The 26,246-nt window shown below is 37.8% G+C and overlaps 1 protein-coding gene across 21 annotated transcripts in view; it reads left to right on the top strand.

The window, feature by feature from the left end:
* The window catches only part of PLEKHA5 (pleckstrin homology domain containing A5), a 154,617-nt gene that overhangs the window by 110,499 nt on the left and 17,872 nt on the right, over nucleotides 1-26,246 (top strand). For 12 of the 21 annotated variants that reach the window (XM_063395190.1, XM_063395186.1, XM_063395192.1 and 9 more), the window contains 8 exons: nucleotides 186-650; nucleotides 5,377-5,845; nucleotides 9,544-9,627; nucleotides 12,245-12,364; nucleotides 23,313-23,375; nucleotides 23,953-24,033; nucleotides 24,168-24,317; nucleotides 25,607-25,708. In XM_063395190.1, coding sequence (XP_063251260.1) covers nucleotides 186-650; nucleotides 5,377-5,845; nucleotides 9,544-9,627; nucleotides 12,245-12,364; nucleotides 23,313-23,375; nucleotides 23,953-24,033; nucleotides 24,168-24,317; nucleotides 25,607-25,708 — 1,534 coding nt within the window. Of the gene's footprint in view, nucleotides 1-185; nucleotides 651-5,376; nucleotides 5,846-9,543; nucleotides 9,628-12,244; nucleotides 12,365-13,057; nucleotides 13,112-17,621; nucleotides 17,703-23,312; nucleotides 23,376-23,952; nucleotides 24,034-24,167; nucleotides 24,318-25,606; nucleotides 25,709-26,246 lie in introns of all 21 variants that reach the window. The other 9 variants (XM_063395193.1, XM_063395207.1, XM_063395194.1 and 6 more) reach the window with 3 other exon arrangements.

A 26,246-nucleotide genomic window follows, 5' to 3' on the forward strand; every position in this document is an offset into this window, starting at 1 on the left:
CAAAACAACAGCAAGAAAAGCCCCCAACCTGTCTTTGATTATTGTGAAAATGTCCTGATATTTTCTCCTAAAGTCAAAATATTGTTGTAAAATATAAGGGGTTCACTGAAAAAACTTCCAATTTTTTGTTACTACTAGTAAGGAGCATATTTTGGTGTTACAGCTTTTCATATGTTCCCTTCCAGAATAGAGAAATTCACTGTTGAAAATACATCACCTCGAGAGGCAAATAATATTTCAAACCATCGGGTGCTAATTAAGCCAGAGGGACAAAACAACCAGAAGAACAAAGAAGTGAACAAACACGAGGAGAAGAAAGCTTTGGAAGCCGAGAAATACGGATTCCAGAAAGTCGGGCAAGATAAACCATTGACAAAAATCAACAGTGTGAAGCTGAACCCTTTGGGATCCGAGTACAGGACTTTGCCCATTAGCACCATTCCAGGTGGGCACTTCAGGCCTGTCCATTTGAATGGATCTGAGAATAAATCCATGGGAGCCGTGGTGGCGGATGCCGAGGGCGCCCACCACAACGCGGTGCCGGCGCACGCCGACTCCGAGCGCCTCATGCAGAGAACCAACTCCATGCTGCAGCTGGAGCAGTGGATTAAAATACAGAGGGGGAGAGGACAGGAGGAGGAAACAAGAGGGTAAGTACTGTCTACATCTCTTTTTTTAGGCTTTCTAATAAATAATACTTATATTTGGTTAGTTTCTTTAGTTCTTGATCTGTGTTGTATAATTACATTCTTCATTGGTCTCTGTGAGAAATGCCTGGATGACTTCTCAGAACAGATGCCTGAAAGTTTCTTTTATTAGCATTTGAATGATTAATAATAAATTAAAGTATATTAATAACTCAGTAAATAAAAATGGCCATACACTCTTTTTGAGTGTTAGAAATTTCCATATCCTAGCAGTGAAAAGGTGTCTCAATCATAAAAATTCTTCTTCCTCTTACAATCTGTTCTTGAAGTTTCCTTCTTTTCTGCATTTTTTCTGTTCACAAATTCTTGTAATAATATTTTGTTTGAAATTCTTTAAAAAACAAACTCAGAAGCGTTTAAACTTTAAAACAGCTTTAAATGAAGAGAGAAAAATGATTTATCTAAAGGTAAGACACAAGAAATCTAACTTGATGCTTAAAGCTTCTCTTCTCATGAATTAGCTATCACCCAGTTATAATATTGAGCTCCAGTGATTATTCATGAAGCTTTTAAATGATGTGTGAATGATTGGCAATATTGAATGTCATGCCAATAGCAACTTCTCTGTCTGACAGAAGTGGAGGGACTTTGCTTCCAGGCTGCCTTACAGACAAGCAGCTCTAGGAGGAAAATGTAGAAGGTTTTAAATACTATATTTGATAGGAAGTATGGAGATGCTATCACAGGAGGTGCTTTGAAAAGCTGGAAATGAAGGATTTTGTGTATAGATGGATGGCAGAGCAGAGCTTAAGATAAATAGAGTTAACAAAATGTGTTTCCCCCTCAAATTTCAAAATGTGGAGCTGGTGGCTTCTCTGGTTTTTGCAAGATCTTGAAAAATTTCCATGAAGTTGACTTCCACTTGCCAAAGTCGAACATTTCCTCACTGCTTTTAGCCCTTCATTACATATAATTAGGAATTGTTAATGTTTTATTTCATGAAATGCTCATCCTAAGTAGTTTGATCAAGTTTGAACTTGCCATACAGACAGGGACTTGCACACCCTGACATTCATTTTATTATTCAAACTTGCATAATGAAAACTCAAAAGGCTTTCTGATGCAGTTTTTTTTTTTAATTGAACTTTCAAACTTGCAACAAAACAAAAGAAATTAGAGTAGCTTTGCTATTTTTCAGCTGTGAACAAGTATAATAACACTAAAACTGATTTTACTGTGGGAATCAAATAGGGGGAAGTGCTATTAACAATATGTTACTAATTAACAATATTTAATTCTTGAGTATAGGGAACACTTGTTTGCCTAGATAAGGGTGGCAGTGATAACATAAACACTTTCAAATGTAGTTCTAAATAAAAGTAGCAAACTGAAGGAGAATTGGCCTTGAGCTATCTTTTTTACTTTGCATGGAAACAGCTTTGAATAACGATCCCAATTTCTAATGTATATAGTGATGTCTTTTAAATGAGGCTTCATTTAAATTTAAAATTTAATTTTTGTTCCGGTTGCCATTTTCTGGCTGGAGACAGAAATTTAAGTAGAATCAGAGTTGGTGAATGAGAGTAGAAAGAAGCTCTGGTTTATGATGAAGCTTAAGGTTGGGTTGAGAGGATCTCAAGGCTGTTTAAGACTTGTAAAACACATAACTTGAATTTTTGAAAAAAGTAGTCTTTACTTAATGGGGAAAGGTTGCTGACTTTCCATGAAGCTGCTTTGCAGTGCATCTGTATTATTGTGTCTGTGTTAGAGAAACCATGAGGACCCAACTGAGTACCTCTGGTGTACTCAGAAAACTAGGACAAATGCTAAAATCTTAACAAATATGTTCAATTAAATGACTATGTATAAAAGAAAAGAGGAGCTCTTAGCTGTCCTCAGTGTAGAATGAAAAGGGTTCACTATACAACTACAAATTTTTTAGAGGAACAGGCTGACCCCTCAGTAGTTTGATTGCCCAAAAATGTAATGAGAATGACAGCAATGTAGATTTTGGTTCCTGAAGGAGTTATGTATTGTTTCCATGGATCTAGACATCTAGTTTGGCAAAAGCCACATGAATAAACTGCTGCCTTAAGGAAGGCAAACTTTTGTTAAACCAAAAATAAACGTGGTTTAAATAAAAAATAAATACATTCCACTTCAGTACAATTTTATTGAATTTTGCACAAGTCAATTATGAAAAGAAATGTTTTTTACAAAAGTGGCCTTTCTCAAATGTGAAAAGACACAGAAGGGGTTTTTGGTACTAAGTGATGTTTTTTGTTGTTGCTAACCTAGGATGAGAGCCTCTCTCGGCCTTGCCAAAATAAGACTCATCCAAAATAATAAATGCCTGCAATTAATACACCAGGTTTCCGTCTTCACTCTGCCACCCTTTTTTGATTCTTAGGTGGAAGTTGTGTATTTGGGGCCAGCTGCTGTTTGTGCTCTTTAGGATGGAGGGCTGTTCTGAGGTTCCAATCCGAGGATATTCATAACCTTGCAGAACTGAGCCCCTAAAGGCTCAGCAGCAAAGTTGCTTTCCCAGATAGTCCAGCTCAGACACCAGAAACACTTTTCTTACCCAAGAGTAGCCCTAGAGACAACCTCTAAAGGTGTCTGTAAACACATGTGGAAGACTCTTTCTCATATGGGAGCAATTATAAGAAGCTATTTATGATGATAGCTGCAGAAATATTTTGCAACCTCAGACCCAACTGCAGCAGTCTCCCCTTGTGTGCAGGGCAGCTGGAAGCTGCAATTCTGTCTGGAGTTGGGTTTTGTTTTTGACTGGAATGACATTTTTGCAAGTATCAACAGTATGTTGGTGTATCTATTTTGATTTTACCAAATTATATAAAACAAGGCTTAATATTGAGGTGATTGAGCTTTTTCTAGTTTTCGTCGTTTGCCAATAGAAGATGGACTACATTATCTAAATGTTCTAGAATATAAGTAATTGCAGTTTTTCAATTGATGTCTTTGCACAGTAAGAACTTCAGGCAGCTTTTTTTACAAGTTGAGGATATTTAAAGGTGCCAACAGGATTGCACTGCCCATTTAATTAATAAAATGTGTAAGGAGCTTCAGTGAGTGAGGTGTGTCTTGCTACTAAATATATTCATGAAAATGTCAGGCCATACTGTGGCTATTATGGAATATAGCTACAATTCTATTTTGAAAGTTAGAAATGGAGCTCAAAATCATCTTGTTTGTTTGATTGTAATTATGGAGACAGACAAAAGCTTTATAATTAATGGTGTGTTACTAAGGAAATTTAGAGGTAGTGGCAACAGAAGACTGTGGTTTAGAATCCCTTTTCCCTGTTTATAATTTCTCTGTAAGAATGGGAAGCTGTCCAATACAAAGTGGGGATAATTCTTCACTAATTCTTGAAAAGCTTCAGGAATTGTAGCAGATTTTGTACATAAAGCTCTTTTATAGCAGTTTTCATCTTCAGAATGTTACAGGTGATCATAAATACTCAGCTTAACTGTTTTCAGTGAAAAGTGGGTTCTACCATCATCAATTTCCCTGATAGTTATTCCGTAAGGATCTCACATGCATTGAGCTGGTTTGCCTTGCCATTTGATCTACATAATTTCTTTGATTTATTTTTTTTTTTTTTTTTTTTTTTTTTTTTTTTTTTTTTTTTTTTTTTTTTTTTTTTTTTTTTGGTGGCACTGAAGTAACTCAAAACCGTCTCCAGGTTCTGGTGCTTCATGGTGCAGGGATTTTAGTTGGGATTAATGTGGGGTGTAGCTGGAAGCTGCTGCCCTCTCATGGCTAAATCAGGTCCAATTTGCAGCTGGTTTTGTTGTCTATAAGCAAGCATCAATCATGTGCATGCTCTGTAGCAAAAGGCTTTAAGAGGTGCCCATTTGCATTTTAGATAAGGGATGAATAAATCAATGTTTATGACCTAGATTTTGTCCTCTGAAAAAAATGAACAAGAAGTGCTTTGTCATACTTCAGCATGCATCAATCCTTGGTATAGAATATTTTATATTTCAACTAATGCTGAAAGTTGCTAAATGACAGTAGAACTCCAGGATTTTAATGGGGCAAAAAATTGAAGAAATAAGCCTTTGAATTCATATCTGAGTTGAAAAGCAATAAAACACTTTGTTATCAAACAAAGACATGTATTGCTCTTCGTTTCACTTGAATGGCTGGTAGAGAATGTCTTGTCCTTGACAATTGAGAAATATAATTTCTTTAGACAATTACTGCAGTTTTGGACTGCTGTTAAAAAAAGCTTTTTTCTTACGTCCATAATAATTGCTCAAGATTTTCTTAGGGAAACAACAGGGGTTTTTTCGCTTTTGAGAAAGGGAACATTTCAAATGGAAATATGGAAAGCATATGGAAACAATGTAGAAGTTTAAAGCTTTAAAAACTTGCACCTATCCAGCACATAGACAAGCTGCAAGATTTGATTGAAACTTGACACTAGACTGGCGAACTGGTAAAAAGATGAAATATGGATTATATTAGCAAGAGTTAATCAGAGAGAAAGGATCCACTTTTGGCTGCTATGGTGCATTCAGTCAGTATCATTGATTCTTGAGCTGTTGCTTTGATTTTCTTGAGCGCTTTTTAAATGGCATTCAAAGTATTCTAAAAGGTGAGAGCTGGATAAACCCAACCCATAGTGGATTGGGAATAGAAAGAAACAACTTCCTATCGCCATAACATTAATGCTAATAGAAGCAAACTTGTGTTCCAGCATAATCTCCTACCAGACCCTACCGAGGAACATGCCAAGCCATCGAGCTCAGGTGCTGCCCAGGTACCCAGAGGGGTACAGGACACTGCCCAGGAACAGCAAGACACGTCCAGAGAGCCTGTGCAGCGTGGCTCCCTCGGCGTACGACAGAGCCGTGGCGCCCGTCAGCGCCGAGGACAAGCGGCGCTCCATGCGCGACGACACGATGTGGCAGCTCTACGAGTGGCAGCAGCGCCAGTTCTACAACAAGCAGACCACCCTCACCAGGCACAGCACGCTGAGCAGCCCCAAAACCATGATCAACATCTCTGATCAGACCATGCACTCCATCCCCACGTCCCCCTCACATGGGTCCATCGCTGGCTTCCAGGGATACTCCCCGCAGCGGACATACCGCTCAGAGGTGTCATCACCAGTGCAGAGGGGAGATGTAACCATCGACCGCAGGCACAGGACACATCACACAAAGGTAAAAATGCCTCATTTAGTAGTTAAAACTCTTTTTCTGGGCTCTTCAGTAGGATGTACCTGATTACTGGAAAACTCGTGTTGCGCTGTCGTATATTTTATTATAACGGGGATTGTTACATCACTGTGTTCATGGAGAAAGTTTTGATTTTGAAAAGTGCTGAAAAGCCTATGGGTAGTAAAAATGTATTTTTTTAAAACACTATGTGGTGAAAACATGCCTGGTATTATTGTCCATGATAACATGTTTCTCTAAAAAAAGTAAGAAGAGTCAATAGGAAAATTACTCAGAATACCTTATGCATGTACAGAAATCTAACTCCTTTCTAGCACCAAGAGGACTCAAAATCCCAGACACATGCTGCTTTCTGTTCTTCAGCAACAAGTTGGGCTGCCTTGGTTTCCAGCAGCAAATCAAGCACTGTTCCTTTCTATGCCTTCGAGGTATGAAGGAGATCACTGAAGATCATTCTAAATGCACACAACCTTGGTGCTGAGAGGGAGACATGAAGAATTGTAAACTTGGGTGCCATGTGTGCCACATCCAGCATGCTTTTGTTACCATGGGCTTTAATAGATTGGAAATAATCAAATAAAAATCACTCCTTCAGTTGGATGTAAAATGTTCCTGAGCATTTTTCTAAAAACTGTGTCCTTGGATATCTTTTTTTTTTGATGCAGAGAAAAAAAAAATCTGTGACTACAACTTAAAGCTATTTAAACGACTTTGAGTTGATTATCAGGTGTTGGATTTTAAGGTTTTTAGACCCCTATCACCGAAGGAGTCATTTTGCTTTGACATCCTTTAATGTCTCAACTTCTCTGTAAATTTAGTAATCAGTGCTTCTCACACATCTGAGAAACACCACTGGGGTCAGTGCTGCAGAGCGTGTGTTACTTGTCCTGTCAACCATGTTTTGCTTCCTGATGTTCTTGTTCCTTGTTGAACACTTCATGCTAGTATTTCATCTAGTGTTTAGTATCTTTTATACAAACCTCCTGTTTCCCTTTGAGTTTTTCGTGCTGTTTGGTTTGTATTTAATTAGTTACACAACCAGCTTTTGCCATTAGCTTAAAAACACCCCTGTCTTTAAAAGGTGGGTAATTAGAAGACTGATTATTTGAAATCAGTAGGGTGAATTGAACATCTAAACTCCATCTACATAGAGATCTTAGGTTTTTCAGTGGCTTTCAATGGTTGGTTTTCTATTTTTAGGTTCTCAAAATCCTCCTGAAACCCCTCTGTGACAGTGATTTGAAAATCCATGCCGTGTGTCTTTAGAGCTCAGTCCCATCTATCCCCATTAAGCACTATTCCAAGTTAAGAGCTGGGGTGAATTTTCCTCTCCAGGGCTATATAGCCTATATTTGTCATACACAGTGCTGCACTTCTGCACAGGTAGCCATCCAAACAAAAAGTTCTAGAATTTATCCAGTATTCTGTAATTCTTCTGTCATGAGAAGTTAAAACAGTGTTCCCCATAATACATCAGTTGTTATATGCTGGAGCATTTAACCCACAAGAAGATCAATTTTTGTCACCAATATATTTTTCTCCATGTACTACAAGACTGTAATCTTACCATCCCTGGCTGGACTTCTACATTTGCAGAATTCCTGTTAGCATTTGTTACCTTTTAAGCTATGACCTATTTTTAAACTTGTTCAAAAGTAATGAGTTAGAAAGAATATCTGGAGAAGGACATCAACCATAAATACTCTTTATTATGTATAAGACAGAAAGGAGATTAATGCCACTTAGCTAAAATCAAATGGTTAGATAACGAGGCTGAACTTGCAGGAGCTACCTCATGTGTTGGGACTGGAAGGATGAACTCTTTTTAGTCATCCAACAACATGTCCACATGCCCATTTGTATGAATCTCCTTGCATGTGACTATTTCAGTTTAAAAAGTCAATCAAGACGTGGTTTGAAAATGCAGGAATGAGAACATCGTGAGCAGATGCCAAAACTTTTATTTTTTACAGCACGTGGTTCTGAATGGACTCCTTGTATATGTTTAAAAGCTATTGCCTACTCCAAAATAGTCACCCTGCAGCTTAAAAATTTTCTTCTCGAATTTCTTTTCATATCAGCTAGTTTTCTGTCCTGTATTGTGTCTTTTCTTACTATTCCAAGATGTTCCCTATTATTCTTGAAATAGAAATTACATCTGCAACCCCAAGAATGCTGCAGTACACCCACAGAATTTACTTTATCTAGCAATCTGCCCCTAATATTTTGAGAATATATCGAGACAGAAAAAGACTACCTCCCCAAATTGCTGTTGTTCAGCTGTCCTTAAATGAACTGTGTCATATGAGTTCCCTTTGCAACACTGGTCAAGTAAGTCCTCAGTGTTTTTTCTCACAAATCATTGTAGATGTACTTATCATGGCTGTGGACCTTTTTGTGCTAAAACTGTCAGTTGTTTTCCAGACTTCCTGTAAATTTGCTACAAAACATTTCATATTTCTGAATATTTAATATTTTTCAATGTTCTTAGCCAATGTCTACATTTATTAAATAATAAACATCCACTTTGGGGTATGATACTGGTTATACTGCTTGTGCTTTGGAAATACAAGTGTAGTGGCAGTCTCTTGGTGCATTGTCAGAAATAAATGTGATTTGTGGGCAGGCCTTGCTGGTGGCTGGGGATGGTGCATGAATTCTACCATTTAAGAGTGGATTTCAGAAGTGATCTGACTCAGACCCTGTGCTGAGACACAAATCCTCCCTGGCTTCCTCCTTGCTTGCACAAAGTAGTAGTTTTCTTCTGAACTCTATTAGCAGGAAAAGAATTGCTTCCCACACCCCTGGCACTACCTGAAGTATGAAAATTTGTATTTTAGTGTGTACAGGGAGGCATATGCCTTTTATGCCTGTTCACTTCCAGGAGGGCATTTAAATGAGACTGTGCCTGCTCGTATTCCTGGTTCAGGCAACCCCGTGGTGCAGGCAAAATAAAACCAGGTGGAAGAGGAGACTCAGGATATGCTTTCTCTGAAGATCTGAACTACTAATATGATGAGAACAGGAAACTGCCCTGTCCAGCAAACCAAAATTCTGATTTTGGATCAAAATTTTGATCCAAAATTCAAGATATGGGAAAATGTGAGATAGAACTCTGCTTGGCAAGTTCTGAGACCAATGTCTGAAGAATATTTTAAGTTTTTCCTGTGGGAGTCAGTCATGACACAGCATTTCCAAAGCAGGTAGCAGGCAAAAATCTGAGCCCCAAAAAACGGGTTCAGATGAATAGATGGCTAAAACTGAAAGATGCAGTGTTTGAGTCTCCAAACACACTGCCTGAGGATTGTCACCATGTGATGTAACTTTGAAAAGGGCAGGAAAAAGGGCATAAAAGGGGGAGAAGAAAGGGTGGGAAACATGAGGGGAAAAAAGGATGAGAAACGTAAGTGAAGAGCTAAAATTGTTGTTTGCACACTCTGTCAGTAGGGCAACAGTGAGGGAGAACTGTTAATTAAATGAATTATGAAATTTGGGGTATTTCTAAAATTTAGAGATAGACTACTTGAGTGACCTAAGTAGTGGATCAGCAGGGAGCATGACTGGCACAAATCATGGCAAATTTTCATGAGGAGGAAACTGTGTGACTTTTTGTTTTAGCATTTTAACTTTTTGAGTCTTTAGAAATAACTGGATCACACTGTGCTATTTTTTTTTTTTTACAGCATGTCTTTGTGCCTGACAGAAGGTCGATGCCAGCAGGTCTGAGTTTACAGCCTGTTACTCCTCAGAGCCTCCAAGGCAAAACAGTGAGTTGGATTTTTATTTGGTACATCAGGGGTTTTTTAATCCTTTAAATATGAAGAGGCAACGTGGAAATTTTATTCTAGTTAAAGCTTGCTTTAAATGTAGCCTTTATTTAAATTATATGGCAAAGAAGTACTCTGTGATTCCACAGAATTCTGAGAATATCGTGTAGCTGCTGAGTCAAGGTTTTCTTGGAGAAATGCAGATTTATTATTTTTTAATTATTGTTGATACATTGCTGAAATTCCTGAGAGAGGATAGACTATATCACAGAACACTTATTTCTCCATTAATTATTTAGAAAATCCTAGAAGTAAAGTTCGGCTTTTTAGGAAATGTAAAAGGTTCTAAAAGAGTGTTTTGTAAAATGATGTCCTTTCTGACATTGTACTGTGGTACAGCTGAAGTGTTTTTCATTGAAGATATTTCACCAAAGTGATGTTGATGAATACTGTCCACTTTCCTAATTGAAACATGACTCTCAGCCAAAAAACTGCCCTAAATTTATGTCATTTCTTTACTAGTTTTAGTCTCCTTTTTTGTCATCTCTTTGTCCATCTCAAAATACTGATTGAGAGAGTTATGAATTAAGGAAACAGATCATTTTAAATTTTTTTGGATCATACTTGGGCAGCCAGTCCTTGCCTCGAGCCCTGTTTCCTGCACTTCTCAGCACAGATTTCTGGCACCTTCAGAGACTTTTGTGGGTTGGCCTTTGGCAGCTGCAGCTTTCCAGATATTTCTTGGGATTTGAGGCCCCCTGAGGTCTCCTGGGCTCTGCTCATGGAGCTGGGCTGATCTCCAGAGGGACAAGCAGGTCCAAGAAACCAGAAATCCTGCCCACAGAAGAACCTTGCAGGGGCCAGAGGAGGAAACCTGTAGGTAGCTCTAAGAAAAATTTATATTATGGTCATTGTAAGAGTCCCAAGACCTGCACAGTGCTCGCAGCAATGTTATGAATGTCTAGAGAGGAGTTCTGTTCTAAGGGCTCCTCCATGGAAAAAAGTTGAGATTGGAGTGCCATTCAATAGTTTATTCCCAATTCACTAAAACTGGGCTTTTTCAGAATATACCAAAAGGAGTTTTGATCCTGAAAAAGCGGATTGCCGCTCCTTTTGCTTGAAGATGCTACTTTTTGTTCTCATATTCCTAAAAATAAAACTTCTTGTGCTTTGAATGGATGTTACTTTCCAGACTGAAAGCACTGGGGCCTATTTTTGGAGAGAACTTGAAAATGCCTTGTATGGCAGTCCAGATTCTTACACTTTCTCTCTGAAATTAAGCATTTTAAATCCAAGTATTGAAGGATACTGTAAGAAGGAAAACTGCCATTAGACAATTTGGGTTTGGTGTTGGTTTTCCCTCCAAAGCAAATGGTTGTGCCAACTGAAGCTATGTGGAAATCCCTTGCTCCCTCTTGTGGGCTCCTTTGTTCTGAACTCACAAAAGTGCTGGTGCTATGCTGCTTCTCAGGGATTTTTCCTCTTTATTCTAATAAATGGGTATTCACTTTCAGTGTTTTTAAGATGTGGTTCTCTGGAGCTCTTTACTTCTTTGCTTTGGGGAAGTTCTGTGGCTGTGGGAGAGAGCAAGCAGGGGTTTAGGAGGTTTTTCTGTTTGGGCTTTGTTTAACTCACAGGGCTTGTGAGAAAATCAAAATGCTGGATGGATATTTAACCTCTTGTAAGGCTGACTTCTGGAGAAGTGTAAGAAACAGAAGCAAACAGGAACATAACAAAAACACTTGTGATGTTCAGTTAATTGTTTTCTTTAAAGTAATGCTAACAGAAATGGTTCCCAGGAATGGCTGAGGTAGAGGTTCCCAAACTGACCTAAACTGATCTGTGTGGAATTACCTGACAAATACCCATTTGGGCTGGACTTTATTTCTATAATACATATAATCTGGGATCTTAAATACTATTCTTCATCCCTTCCTAAGGCTGCATTGTACAGCTTAGTCATAAAAGTAAAGCAGTGAAATAACTGGCAGCCTGAGACCTGTGAAAGGTGGGATGGAAAATTATTTTTGTCATGCTTGTGCAGATTTATTTTGTAAAAGGTGATTATTTCTGAAGTAGTTCAGTTAATACGGGTTTGTCATCATTTTTTCCTCTCAATTTTAACACATACATTTGAAGAATTATTTTAAAAACTAAATTTTCTTGAGGGCATGTTTTGATTCTTTCACCAAGCTCAAATGACTGCCCATTTACAGGTAACAACATCCTAAAGGCTGGAATTGTCTCCCTTGACTTAAGTCAATATCATCCATTTAATATGCATGTCAGGAAAAGAGCAAGGACTGCACAAATTTGTCCTGCAAAATCCCCAATTATTTTTGTCCTTAACAGAGGATGTTTGACTTTGGTGGCATTTGCTGGTTTGAGCAGTCAAAAGCTAACCCTTCCTTTTATATTTGGAAGTGTCCAGCTGGGGAAAATGGTGTCACTTGTGTTGTATCACTGCCAGAGTTTTTGGAAGGCGCTCGGAAGGCGCGCCTGACTTTGCTTTAGAAGTAAACCTTTTACAAGGTGTGCCTTATTTTACTGTAGTGTTGTTTGGGGTACCAATTAACCTTCTCTCTGCTCTTTGGCTTCTCACACTGCACTCCTTCAGCCGGAGGAGCTGACGCTGCTGCTCATAAAGCTGAGACGGCAGCAGGCGGAGCTGAGTAGTATCCGGGAGCACACACTAGCACAGCTCATGCAGCTAAAGCTTGAGGCCAGCAGCCCAAAGGTCAGCTATCCAGCAATGTGTGTCATGCTCCATCCTTACTAACCCCTAGTCATTCATTAATCTAAGTTTGCTTTGTGCAAAGTTCTCTGGCTCCTGCGCGAGTGGAATGGAGCGACGTTAATCCCTTTGTGTGTGTGTGTGTGTGGTGTTCTGCTATCAACCCTTTGAGGTTTTACTTCCTGAATGTAACCAAGTCAAAATTAAGTAGGAATATTTTTAAGTATGCTGTAGTTCACGTTTAAAATTAAATGGTTTTAATCAATCGGTATTGCAAACAAAATTAGTCGTGATAAATTGAGATTAATCTGTTGTTTATACGGCCTCCTGTAAGATGCCATCTTATTTGTGATCTGTCTATGAAAAGCAGGACATGTTTAAAATACGGATTTACCAAAGGGTTCATAGTTGCCTGTGTAGTGGACATTTACATAAGCTTACTGTATTTTATATGTAAACCAAAATGAAATGTAGTAGTTTATTTCTATGGTCTGACTCGTAGCAAACTTTTATCATTTCTGTTTCGGGCTCAAAACTTGTTAACAGTTCTCCAAAACAAGGCAGTTAAAAACAGCATTATATTTCTCCATAAAACAGAACTGCCTATCACTGTCTAGTTTACATCCTTTAAAGCTCTTTTCATGCATTCTGCACCTTCTGTCCTTTTCCTTTTCCCCTCTGACTGCTGCCTGCTAGAATGAGATTCTTTCACATCACCTTCAAAGGAATGCCATATATTTGGATCACCAGGTGGGATTTGCAATTTACTTGTGCATTTATATTTCTTAATGCCTTTTGCTGCTACTGTCAAAGCTGGAAATATTTGGGGTGAAGGATTTTCAGTGCTTTTTATGAAGTTGGATGATGCCCACAGCATAGAATATCTTAATCACAAATTTGAGCTGTTATGGGGAAAAAAAAAATCCCACAGTTTAAATTTTTTCAGAAAACAGTAGCCAATCACCAATTCATTTTTCTGTTCTGAATACATTCCTAATTTTCTTTTCATAATAACACTTAACTGTAGCATTTTACCTTCTTTAACAAGTCCTAATATGTTTCATATGACACACATGCAATCTATAAAAAATGGGTACTTCTGAGAATTTCGGTTTTTCAAATCAGAAAGAGTTAGATGTTTCTACAGGACATTAAATGAAGAGGAGGTTAAACATGATGAAGTATTTTAAACAAATCATGACATGGCTCCTTTTCTTATTTTCCTCAGTTCATTCTGAAGGACTTATATAAGATTTTAATTCTTTTGAATTAATGGTATCCTATGGGGTGAGAGTACAGTTCTGTCTTCACTAACATAATTGATTTACAAGTGAAGAATTGTATTATCTACATACCTCTCTTTGTGGCCTTGTTGCATGACCAAATGGGATTTCTCTGCAGCTTGTGTTTGAAAAGTTTTGAAGTGGATTTTTTTTTTGCTAGCAGTTATGAAAGACAGTCATAAGTTCTTAGAACTTAAGTAAGCGACTGGATGACCATTGATTAAAAATATAAAAATCACTTTTTGTAAGAATCTGTCTTTTATTGAAATTTTTGAGCCTTACACTTAAAACCAACTGTTAGAACTTTTATGTTCTGTATGTTCCTCTACTGGGGTTTCAGTGAGTTATTAAAAACCCCAGCTGTTCACAGAAACACACAATACACACTCTCACATGGGCTTGGTTCACCCAGTGACTTTATTTTCCTATTATCTCTTGAAAACAGGGTGGAAATTGTGACCCGTTCAATTTGATGGCAACACATTCCTTAACATCTCTATATTGTTTTATTTAAGGAGCTGCAGGAGGTCCAAAACAGTAGGGACATACTGCTTGCTAAATTAGACCAAAATATTTCATCCAACTCAAATATTTCCAGTCTATGATTTGGAATAAGGGAGTGATTCTGTCTTCAACAGTGTAATTCATTGTCAAGAAAGGATAAATGTTGGTGTGAAGTGTGAAAGTGTTGTTATTGCTTGGCTAGCCAAGTTTGTGAGTATAATGGATGGGATTAAATGGGGGGAATTGTCTATGTACAAAATGCAAAATAGTAAAAATTATTTTCCTTTCATTTGCACTGGATAAAATTTAGAAATGTGATGTGGTAAGCATTAATTTAGGAAAATGTGTAAGTCTTACAGTTGTGCCATACCAGAGATGCAAGGAATCAAGTCTAAAATATATTGCCTTAATCACAAAATCATGGAAGAGCAAGTTGGAATACTCGTTTCTCTTGTTTTTGTTTTTTTTTTTAATAATTTCATTTACCTGTGGAAATAAATCCCCCTGAGAGTCTTTTTGCTTTGAGTACCACTGTTTCTAGGGGTGGTATCACACTTTTAGCTTTTCATTACTTTGCCAAATACCAATTTCCCTTTATGTTGGAAAGCATTAAAAAAATCCAAATTTCTTTCAGTGTAATTGAGGCCTCGCCTCCTTGTTACCAGCATCTGTACCCACCCAGCGTGCTTAATCACTTTCTCTCTCTGGATTTTAAATGTCCTGTGCACTTAAATTAGGTATTTCCACCTGTATTTAATTTCTGCAAATAGAGTCAGAACCTGCTCTGCTTATAGCACGTGGTGGGACTCCAGTCCCTGTATCTTCAGCTCTCACCTTGTTGGTCACAAAGAGTCCAGTGCTGTACCCAACAATAAATAATAAGTTTGTTACCAGGTTGCACAGGTGGCTTTTCAGGCAGACTAAAATTCACCTGTAGGGAAGGTGACATAGATTCTGTTGCAGTAAGCTGGCTGCTGATTAGGTGGTTTTCTTGTCAAGAATATTCCATCGCCTTTTTGAAATCATGGGGGTTTTTTTTGTACTACTGTTTCCTTTGGCGATGCTTAGAAATTCTTATGTTACACTTTCTGATGGTTTTGTGTTACGCTTTCAGAATTTTTGTTGTTGTTGTTGGAGTTGAGAGGGAGAGAGAGGGGTGGAAAAAAGCCTGAAAATACTTGGCACACAGACACCCAGCCATATGATTTCTTTGATGTCTTCTGGCCACATAAATGCTTGTCCAGCACCCTTTTCTTTTTAAACCACTCTGCTGGCTCAGGGTTTGCAGAGCTGGGAGAGAGATTGAGGTGCAATTTAGGAAGTAGTTCTGGACATACCCAGCAGCCCTAGGCAAGGATGATTTGTTTGCCAGCATGTGACAGTGAGTACACACAGGATCTCAGTCTCCTGCACTCTGAGCATGGCACTGGCCACTGTGTCCCAGGTAACTCTGATTTATTTGTGCATTCACTTGTAGGAGATTTGTGACACATAGCTGCTCCCTCAGATCCTAACTCCTCAGTACTTAGTATCACTAAATTTTTGGAAACACTGATCCCAAAGGGGAAAAACACTTGTTGTATTTGGCTGCTCCTAGAGCTCTTTGATTGGAATTGCTTCACCAATTACTGCTTTTTGATCTTTGTTCCATTAGGGCTTAAGGAACTCTGACTTTCCTGGATATAACTGGCCTTTGCAAACAGGGTTAGATAAGCGTGATTAAGCATCAGTAGTAGTAAAAATATTGGAAGAGCTCCCATAAATCCAAGTTGTAGCTTCTAGAAGACAAAATGTTACTTCAAAATGTCTTTTGAGCAAATGCACATTGCTTGTTTTCTACTCTGGATTTAAACAAACTTTGAACAGTTCAACAGAAATTAATTATGGCATTGTCTGTTATTGGTCAGCAAAGAAAAAACTGAAATATTGTAGAAAGGTATTAGCTAGAGGGCATGAAGCAGTTGAAAATCTAATAAAGATTCATTCAAACCTGTATGTTCCTAATAAAATATTTGAGCCTCAGAGAAATTTTTCTTTTACTAATTTATCAGTTGACTGTAGTTTGATTGCTTGGCTTTGGGCCTTATTGTTGCTCTTCTTATTGAGATCTCTTTTAGTATAATCACTCTCTGGAATGTGCCCACTCTCTGAACAAAATTTTAATGTAGAAGGAGAACAACTTCTTGTGTCAGTTCTGGTTTTCTGTTTACGTATACTGGAGATAATGGACTAAATGCTAGGGGCTGCTTCTTTAAGGTTTTTTCCCTGCCTTGAACAAACAGAGCATCATAAGCTTCTTAAAGTACCCTTTATTGGTTGATTAACTTATCAGCTGATCAGACTTTGCAATGGATAAAAAACAACAACAACAACAAAAAGGTCCTCTAGAGAAATTTGTTTACCTTAAGATGAAAAAAATACTGCTCCAAATGTACAAGCTAGGTTTTTCCAAATAATTAGGGGCAAGAAATTAGAAGGTATCAAAAACTCATTCTGTTGCATTTCCATCTATGAAAGAAAACCTTGCTTTGCAAATTCATGGAGAGTACATACATATATATATATATATATATACACACACATAATGTGAAGAGAAAGATCATAAATGCTCCTTCACACGCTTTGTGTAACCATACCTGAAACAGGAATTAACAAAGTTTCCAACTGGTCCTAAAGCTACCTACGAAATAGGAGGAGAATTGTGCATTAAGTGATGTTTCAGGTTTCTTTTGGAGAAGAAAACCACCTGTTTTCATAATTTTCCCCTTACTGTTAGGAAAATCTCCTTTTTAAACCCAAAATTCCATACTTATTTTTGTGTTGCACACTTTTGTGAAACCCTCACTTTACGCAATGTGTAATAAAATACCTGATTTTGACATTTGCATGCTTAACAATACATACTAATCATTATAGAAAATGTCTGGTTCCAAAATAGTTTCACTCCTGTGTATGGGGGTGGATAAATGCATCAGGCAATGATTCAAAGTTCCAAAGGATATAAATCAGTGCAGTATAAAAAGGCATTTTGTGATACGTGGACGTAAGTCTATTCACAGGCTGAAAATGCTTTTTAATGTACACTGAGTTATTAAATCTGTAATTTAAAAGGTTTCTTGATAAAGGTTTCAGTGTCCCTGCTGCAAAATCCAATAATCCTTTTCATTTCAATACCATGCAAAGCCAAACTTATTTTAAGCTTTTTTACTTTTAAAAAGGGAGAGTGTTGGTGAATAAATATCACATTGGTGTTGAACATTTACATTATTTTTGATATATTTGTTTGATATTATTGAAATTTTCAGATGTTGATATTACTGAATGATGGCTTATATAAAAAGCATGGGTTAAAATGTAATCTACTGCATTATTAGAAAGAATTAAAGTAGAGGCTATATTTTACAGTGTCGTCTTTCAAATCTAGCCATGCTGTAAACTGATGTTTGCTGTATGCTCCTCCTGATTTGAAATAGATGAAAGAGAATGAACCTTTAATCACCATGGTTCACACTATGATTGAGAACTCGGCGCTAAGACCACAACTGTACCATCAAGTAAGGTCTTGGATAGTGAATGAAATTGCTTTATCATCTGCGAAAATTTTCCTTAGTGACAGTTTTGGTTGTTCCTCAGATTTATTCATAACATCGGTGTTTCTCTTCTTTGCTTTGGAAACCCACAAGTCATCCATGCTTCCTGAAACGCTGCAGTGTCGTTAGCATGGCTTTCGCTGCGTTCTTGTTGTTTAGTATTAAATGTACACTTTTGGAGTAACTTTTTTTCTGTCTAGACGATTTAATTAGTTGGTGCTTTATGCAGGTGTCCAGTAAATTCATGAAACTCCCAATGAGCTTCCAACATTTGTCTTAGCATGATTCTCTGCAATTAGTGTTCAAAGGTGCTTCTTTCTTTTGACCACTACAAAAGCATGTGAGTGGCGTTTACCTGGTCATTTCTGGCAATTTTTGTTTTGTTCTAGGAAGTGGATTTACAAGTTTTTGTTTGCACCTTCCAAGCCTTTAGCCACTGAAGAAAGAAAGGATCAAAATTACTTTGATCTGGGGCCTGTAAATCCAAAAGGCAGTGTCTGTTCATAAAGTCACAGCAGACTTTACTGTGCACACTTACCGAGTATCTAGTGCTGGTTGGCAATGGTAAGATGGAAGAAGAATCGGAAATGTGAATGGAAATATTGTCTGTGAGTTGAGACCTGCACTAACTTATGAGCATGGCCAATCCCTCTCCGTTGGCACCTCAGTGTCTTACGGGTGCTGGGGCTGAACTGAATAGCCCCTGTCATGTCAGGGGATGTTTAAAAAGTTTCTTGCCTCAACTACAATGAAGGTGTTGTTCTCACAAGGGAGTGTGTGGCCAGTTCCCTTGCATTTACATTTATGCCAAAATTATGCGTAAAGGTTGCATAGTTCAGAGAATAGGAGATGTTCTGCCATGTAAAACAGATGTTTATTATTATTTCTAAAAAGTGCTGCAGCTTAATCACGTTTCATTTTTTTTGAAGTCAACTCCGTATCGTAAGTTTGCCTCCGATCCAGAAATGCTGCCAAAAAAAATCTCAGCTTCCCAAAGGAAGCTGGGTTGTGAGTGAGGGATTTCATGACCACCCGATTTGTGCTCCTACATGCAAAGCAGGAGCTTTAACATGGAACCTATTTAGAGGGGAATAAGAGAAGAAAGGTGCCCTCGAGCCCTAAATGAAATTTGGGGGGTTTGTTGTAATTTTTTTAAGAAGCCTGGCTGTTAGAATTTTTTTAAAGCAAGTCATTTTTGTGTGATAATGTATGTAAGACAAATCAATAGATGTATAATGAGCATAAGTGTTTTGGATGTGTGAAGGGAAACTTAGCCTGAGCTTTTAATATTAAATAGACATATTTGTGGTATGGCTGTGCCTGGGCTGATCTGCTGGTCCCTTTGGGGATGCCAATGAATTCCCCAGTGCTGCCCTGACACAGCTCTGCTGTCAGCTGCAGGATCTGCCCTCACCTTGCAGGCACCTCTGCTGCTTCCTATCTGACACTGAATAAACACCATTTTTGACATTCTTGTCAGAGAAACAGTGACTCTAACAGGTGGTGAGCACTGAATAACCTGTTGCCACTAGAGATGTGATCTCCTCAGGTCGGAGTGTTTGTGACAGGCTGGAAGGCTTCTGCAGAAGCTGCCTTAGCTGAAGAGTAACAACATCTGCTTTTCATGGATAAAGTTTCCTATATGAGACGTTGCATTAATGTGACTTTCAGGACAGGCTAAAAATACACTCAAAATTTCACTGCCTAAATAGTCTTCTAAACTTTTGTAATGCAAAACCAACCTGTTTAAAATTCTGGCAACTTATTTGAAGTCGAAAGAGCGTATAATTTTTTTATTCAAATAAAATAAATTGGTTTAACAGTCGTCTTTCCTGCTGCAGTTTTAAAGACATGTAAATAATTGGGAGAAGCCTCTGTGCAAGTGACTGCAACTTGTTTTGTTGACAGGATTCTAAAATAGTTTGGGGTGACTGCAACCATTCCTGTGGATAAAGAAAAGGATCTTTCTCAGCTTCAGTTTATTCAGTTCAGTTTTATGTCTGAGCTCATTTAGAGTTAAGCAAAAGAAAGCAAGAAAAGTTTGTATTTAATTTGTCTTGCTTCCTTTTTGTAATGATTAATAGCTCTCTAGTAAAACAGCAAAAAAATCTACTATTTCAAATGTGTTATTTATAAGGCACTTTTGTTTGTGATTTGTGACATCTTCAGAGTTATTTAAATCACTTGACTTACATCAGTCTGCTCTGCAGACTGTGCTATAAATTCACAAGTACAAGCCAGGGAAATTATTCCAGATGTACAGACAAGAAAAAAAAGGGATTTTTACAGACCAGACCCATTTCTGCCTTGGTTTGGGGTTTTTTGCTTCTTTCCAGTACTAGATGAGGAATGTTAATCTTGTTCCCTAATCTTTTTCTCTAAATCAGTACAGGTTGACTTTAAAAAGCAAAATTTTCCTCAATTCCTCTTACATGTGTGGGTTCCCTTAAGGAGGAAAAATTAAAATCTGACTGCAACAAGCTAACATCCAGGTCTTGCCATGGATAATTGTTCTTAATACATTAAAAATACAGAAAAATAGCCCTTATGGTTTTTATTCCTGTAAGGATAGGGAGGTTTTGCTTATGACTTATTGTTACAGGAGCTGCATACACTTAAACTGTTACGCATGTTTGATTTTGAGATGTTTCAGGTTTTGTTATGAACACAAGGTGATTGTGCTTGAGCTAAAAATCTGGTCTTTTCAATTTGTATTGGAAGTGTTTTATGTCACAGAATTCAAAATTAGAGGAGAACCTTGCTCAGTGGGGCTCAATGCCCATTTGCCCTGCTTCCTGATGGCAAGAAATATTTTAAAAAACAAGAAGTAAACAAAAGAGCCTCTTGGAAGTCTTGATTTTAATCTCATGCTCAAAATGTCCTAGCTGCATAGCGTGCTTTTGGGGTGTGAAACATCCTCCTAGATATTTATTGAATCAGAACAGTCAGTGGAATCTGAAAACAGCTTACAAAGTAATGAAATAATGCTGTCGTTTAAATGTTTTTAGTATCAACTACTTAAATAGCTTCAACCACTTGTGTCTCAGCAACACCTTAGGGTGCCCTTAGGGATCTCCCCCTTTCTGGGAATCCTCTGGTACTGGTGTGTGACAGAGTGGGGTCTGTACAGTTCTGACAAATGATTTCTAACCTGAGAGGGACGTTCAGTGAAGGTCACGTTACTTTTCCACATGCAAGATAACACGTTTGGCCAAACTCTGCATGTGCAGTTTGAAAAATGGTAAATTCTATTCGTAGATCTTCGGGTGCTGCTCCCTCATGACTGGGAGGTTTTTGGGAGGTTTTTTGCATTTCCCCATGCTGAGAGGAATGGATTTGGTGTCTTTTAACAGGCAAATGTCGAGGGAAAGAGAGGCCAGCAGCAACTCCTGTCACTGGTTCAGTAGATGGCACTCTTGCTCTGGAGTTACTGCCCTGGCAAAGGCTTTGCAGGAGCGATTTGGCAGGAAAGGCGTTTGTGGAACGTGACATGAAGTACATTTTGATAACTCGGTCACTGGAGCTCTGTTAATGCGTTTTCCAGGGTTATGAGGCTGTTAACCTCTCCTGAAATGTGTAATTGCGTTTTGTCTGCCGCAGTTCCTCCTGTCACTCCGGCAGGATGCGACAGCGTCCCGCGCCTCTCGCCCTGGGCGGCTTCACTGATGGAAGTGGAGCCGCTGGTTTTGTGGAGAGGGATTCAATTATTTGTGTTATTTTTGTGTTTTATTCGTGTTAGTTTTTGTGCTAAGTCTGGGTAAGATGTTGGGGTGGAAATGTTCAATGAAGTGGCTCTCCAGCAGTGCCTGTTGTGTGGGACTGGTGCTGCTGACCAAAGCAAGAACTCAGTAGCAGTTTGAAAAGTGTGATGGGATTTTAATAAGAAGAATTAGCACGGCTATAGTGTTCTCTGAAAATCTGTTTTGCTTTCCTGAATACTTTAGATGTATTCCTTTCAGGAGGTAGGAGGGGTAGGGATGCTGAATTGGCAAACTGTTTTAAACTCAGCTGTAATTAGGATTGAAATGGCAAAAAAAAGTCTCTCTTTTTTAAAAAGTATTAAAAAATACTGGCTTGAAGAAGCAATATTTTCCAGCCAAGCCACATAAAATGCTGAGCAGTGACTTGGAAAGGTGTATTTATCTAACAGGGGATAATCTTCTTTCTGTAATATCTTTTTGTTGTGAAATATAACTAGGTTTCCTTTGTAAGTTAAAGACATTTGGCCATGTTTATGAGTTTTATTTAAATATTTCCATTCCTCATTTTTCTCTCATTGTGATAAAATCAACAGTAAAACAACACAACTCTACAATAGTGGGAGTTTAAATAGATATCTTAATTTGTGTGACATTCATGAGGTGCAAAAGTGCTGTGGCTTTTTTTCATATTCCAGCATTCATTTTCATGAAATGTCCATTTCAAAGAAGGTTATTGTGTGTTTTTAATACACTATTCATACTTTTAAATTGTCATCAACTACATTTGCATGAGGTATGTGGACATAATAGCGTGAAATGAAACACTTTAATGTGTTAAAGATTTATTTTATGTTTGGAATGCTTGTCTCATGAACTCTTCCCTAGTCCTTTTATTTATAAGTGTTCCTTAACATAGACTTGTGTTTCAGTAGTCTTTCTTGTACTATTAAGTCAAATAATCTAATTATGACAGACACATGGAAGGAAAGCATCTCTTTTGGGACTCCGTACACCCAATGTTTTTAATTAAATAGAATATGAAGGTTGATAGTGTTATGTCCTTACTTGCTGTATAGGATATAAAGTAGTTAATGTGTGTGACAGTTCACTCTAAAATGGGGAGCTGCCTTTTTCCTGTAAAATATTTTAAAATCTTGTTACTGCTCAGTAACAGATGGAAAAAATTAAGAACTTAATGTGAGGGGCTGCATGAAAGCAGTTTGAGCACAAGGAGACAAGTTTGCCTAGGTCCAGAGATAAAGTAGAAGAGCTTCCATTTGTGGCATTTCTGGTAATGCTCTGTTGGAGGGGAGGAAATCCTATGAAAAATAGGAAATCCATTTGAAAAATCCAGATGAAAAGTGGTGGCGTTTATTGGACACATCTCTGAGAAGAGATTTACATATATGTTGTAAACTTAGGTCAATCTGCTCTGGTTTTGGCCTCACATCAGATCATCCTGCTTGTGAAACTCCTGACTTTAATGGGCCTAGAATGGTTAACTCAGAGTGGAACGAGCCCCTGCATTTAGAATTCTTGTACCAAAACTTAGACACAATGATGCATCATTATTTAGATGTACTCTGGCAATCTCATCTTCCTGCATAATCCATGTTTGATTGAGTTTTACATCTTTGAAACTCCAGTTTGCATTAGAAACAGCCTGTTAATTTAATGCAACTCTACTGACAGTCTGCTTGACATTCCATTTATTTACCCTCATTAATGTATATTGGCTAAATATTGTTCAATGTGGCAGGTTTACCTTTCATGCAAAAGCTGATTTCTGTGTTAAAACTCTTAAGCTGAGCAGTAATTTTCATTTTCACTGTCCAACTAAGTTGTTTTATGGCAATATTATTCTTCCTTATAGTTAACACAAGAAGAGTGTAGGGGTACACTATACAAATATAGAACTGAAGAGCTGGACATTGATGTAAGTCATTTGTATTCCTTTTTCATTGTAAATGTTGGTATTTGTCTCTTTATTTTGATGATAATTTTCCTCTTGGCTTCTGGCTTTGAAACCCACTTTGTACAGGTGATTGCCAGCAGAAATTGCATCATGATATAGAGGGACATGTCTCTGTAATAAGCTTCTAACTTGCAGGAAACATTACACGTTAGGCTGAAATTTAAAATATTTCATACAATCACCTGAAATGGGACATGGGATAGATTGTGAATGTATAAAATCGTCTTTGTAATACTAAGCAATATGTAAATTAAAATGGAATCTAATACCTATTATTAAGTTGTAAAGATTTAGCTGTAGAATCATAAATTATATGTTTTGAAGCATGCTGCTTCAAGTAATAATAGCACTTCATAGTTTCTTAAGAGGGTTTCTTAAGTAATTCAAAAATGCAAGACTGATGCCAACATAATTTTAGAATTCTTATTTTAAGTACATTTTCTGTAGATTCGTGTGATGATTTGATCAAGTTCGATTTTGATTACTGAAGGTGTAAATAACAAAGTGCTAATTGTGGTAATTTTCCGTTCTATCCTAGGCTAAGCTAAGCCGTTTATGTGAACAGGATAAAGTTGTGCAAGCACTGGAGGAGAAGCTTCAACAGCTGCACAAGGAGAAAGTAGGACAATTGTATTTCTTACCTAAAGTGGATGTTATTTTACATGCTTATTATCAGAACACTGATAGCTGAAATAAAACGAAAATCAGCCCAATGATGCAGAACATTAAAAATAATTCTTTTTATTACAATAGTACACGCTCGAGCAAGCTTTGCTATCAGCAAGTCAGGAGATAGAAATGAATGCAGATAACCCAGCAGCCATACAAAATGTAGTCCTGCAGAGGGATGACTTGCAGAACGGACTGCTCAGCACTTGTCGGGAAGTTTCCCGAGCCACTGCAGTAAGTACCACGTTCTCTCCAGCAAAACTTAATGAACTGTGAAATGATTATGTTCATATTCTTAATTGCATTGGCTTTGCTTATTTTTTTTACTGCATCCCAGCGAAAACTCAGTTGTCGTTCACTTGCTGGTGTTTTTGTCAAAGGTGGATGGAAAGTGATCTTTACACTGCATTCATTGAGTGGTCTTTCTCTAATTTTAGTTTTATTTTTTGGCCAAGAATGGGTGCATATACTGACCTAATTGCTGTGGTAATTATTATCTTTGAAATATGGGAAATTGACTGCAGAAGAAGTAAATAATGCATATAAAGCTATTTCACGTGACTGCAAAATAATGTCAAGCACAAACTTTATTGGACTTACTTTAAACAAAAGCAGCTGCAGGACTGCCAGTCTCTCTAATAGTGGGCCATTACATTTAGAAGATCTTTCAAATTATGCACTTCCAAAAGACTTTAAAAAAACAGGAGCTAGGAAGGAAATTGCTGTTTACTATCTTTTCCCACTTTGTGATGGTTTCTGTGCCGAAATGACAAGGAATCATTTTTGCCTACTTACAGATATATCCAAAAAGGTGTGAAATTCCAGGGGGAAGCTGTGGTAAAAACTGATAGGATGTCAGCCCTGAAATCCTGGACTGTCTTGTAGAAGGAATTGGTTGGACACAGAAAAGGGAACCAGGGGAAAGGAAATCCTCCAGACACACTTTCCCTCATTAACTTTTTAATTTATTCTAAATGACTAAATTGCCTGATGCAGGCTGCAGAAGTGAGATGATGGAGCTGACCTCCAAGAAGAATAATTTTCTTTTCCCCCACCTTTTCCTAGTGTGTGCACATATGTAGAGCAGGGCTGTGCTGCATTGCCCCTGCATAATGCATTGCCTGTGCACACACATGCTGTGCACTCACACATGTGGATTCTGGGTGATAAAAGAGACAAATTTGCATCCATTTTTGTGGCTTTTCTGCCTCGCTGAGAAGACAGCTTACGATCCACATGCCTGCTGACTATAAAGGCGTTTTCTGAAGCATTTGCACTTGCCTGTCTTTTTTTTGTTAGTGAAAAGACAAAATGCCGTTTGTTTGAATTTCAATTCAGTATCATTAGAAAATCAAAAAGCTGTTTAAACATTGCATTCTCTAAATTATTTATCTATTTATTTATTGCTGGTCTCTATTTATGTGTTACTTCCTGAAGTTTTGTGCCACTGGAAAAAGAAAAAAAAAATAGTTTTTTTTAATTGAACGTGCATCCATAATTCTTTACATTTGTTATATGCTTAGGAACTGGAAAGAGCTTGGAGAGAATATGATAAATTGGAGTATGATGTAACTGTAACAAGGAACCATATGCAGGAGCAGCTCGATCGGCTCGGAGAAATTCAGGTGTGGCAAAGATCTTAAAGTACACTCAATTCACTTGGACTTTCTGTGAGTTTTAAAACTGTACAAATGGAAAAACGGGGACAAATGATGAACAAACTTACAAGCTTTTAATTTGTTTTTCTACCTTGTAAATTGTGAAAAAGTCTTCATATTTTCTTTTTTTTTTTAACGTTATAACACTGGTATTCCTTTGTCTGGAATCTTCCTTTTTTTGTTTCAGTGAGCAGATTTGAAACAGGGTGCCTTTCTCAGACCTTAGTTGTTCTGACAGTCTTAAAATACCTTCACACAAATCCTTCCATTTAACTGAATATTTAAAAATTCAATCATTTTATCAAAAGAAATTATTACAGAGAATGCTCTAGGTGTTTCTTCAGGCCTTACAGACAAAGGTGTGTGTTTGAGTCCTCACTGCACTGAATTCCTGAGGAGAGCTCTCTGTGACACACACACAGCTATGGACAGGGAGGTGTGCACAGATCGTCTGCCACTGATGGGTGTGGGCTGCACTGCAGCTTCTCTGCTCCAGGGCTTGATT

Source organism: Prinia subflava, chromosome 4, assembly GCF_021018805.1.
Source record: "Prinia subflava isolate CZ2003 ecotype Zambia chromosome 4, Cam_Psub_1.2, whole genome shotgun sequence".
NCBI lineage: Eukaryota > Metazoa > Chordata > Aves > Passeriformes > Cisticolidae > Prinia > Prinia subflava.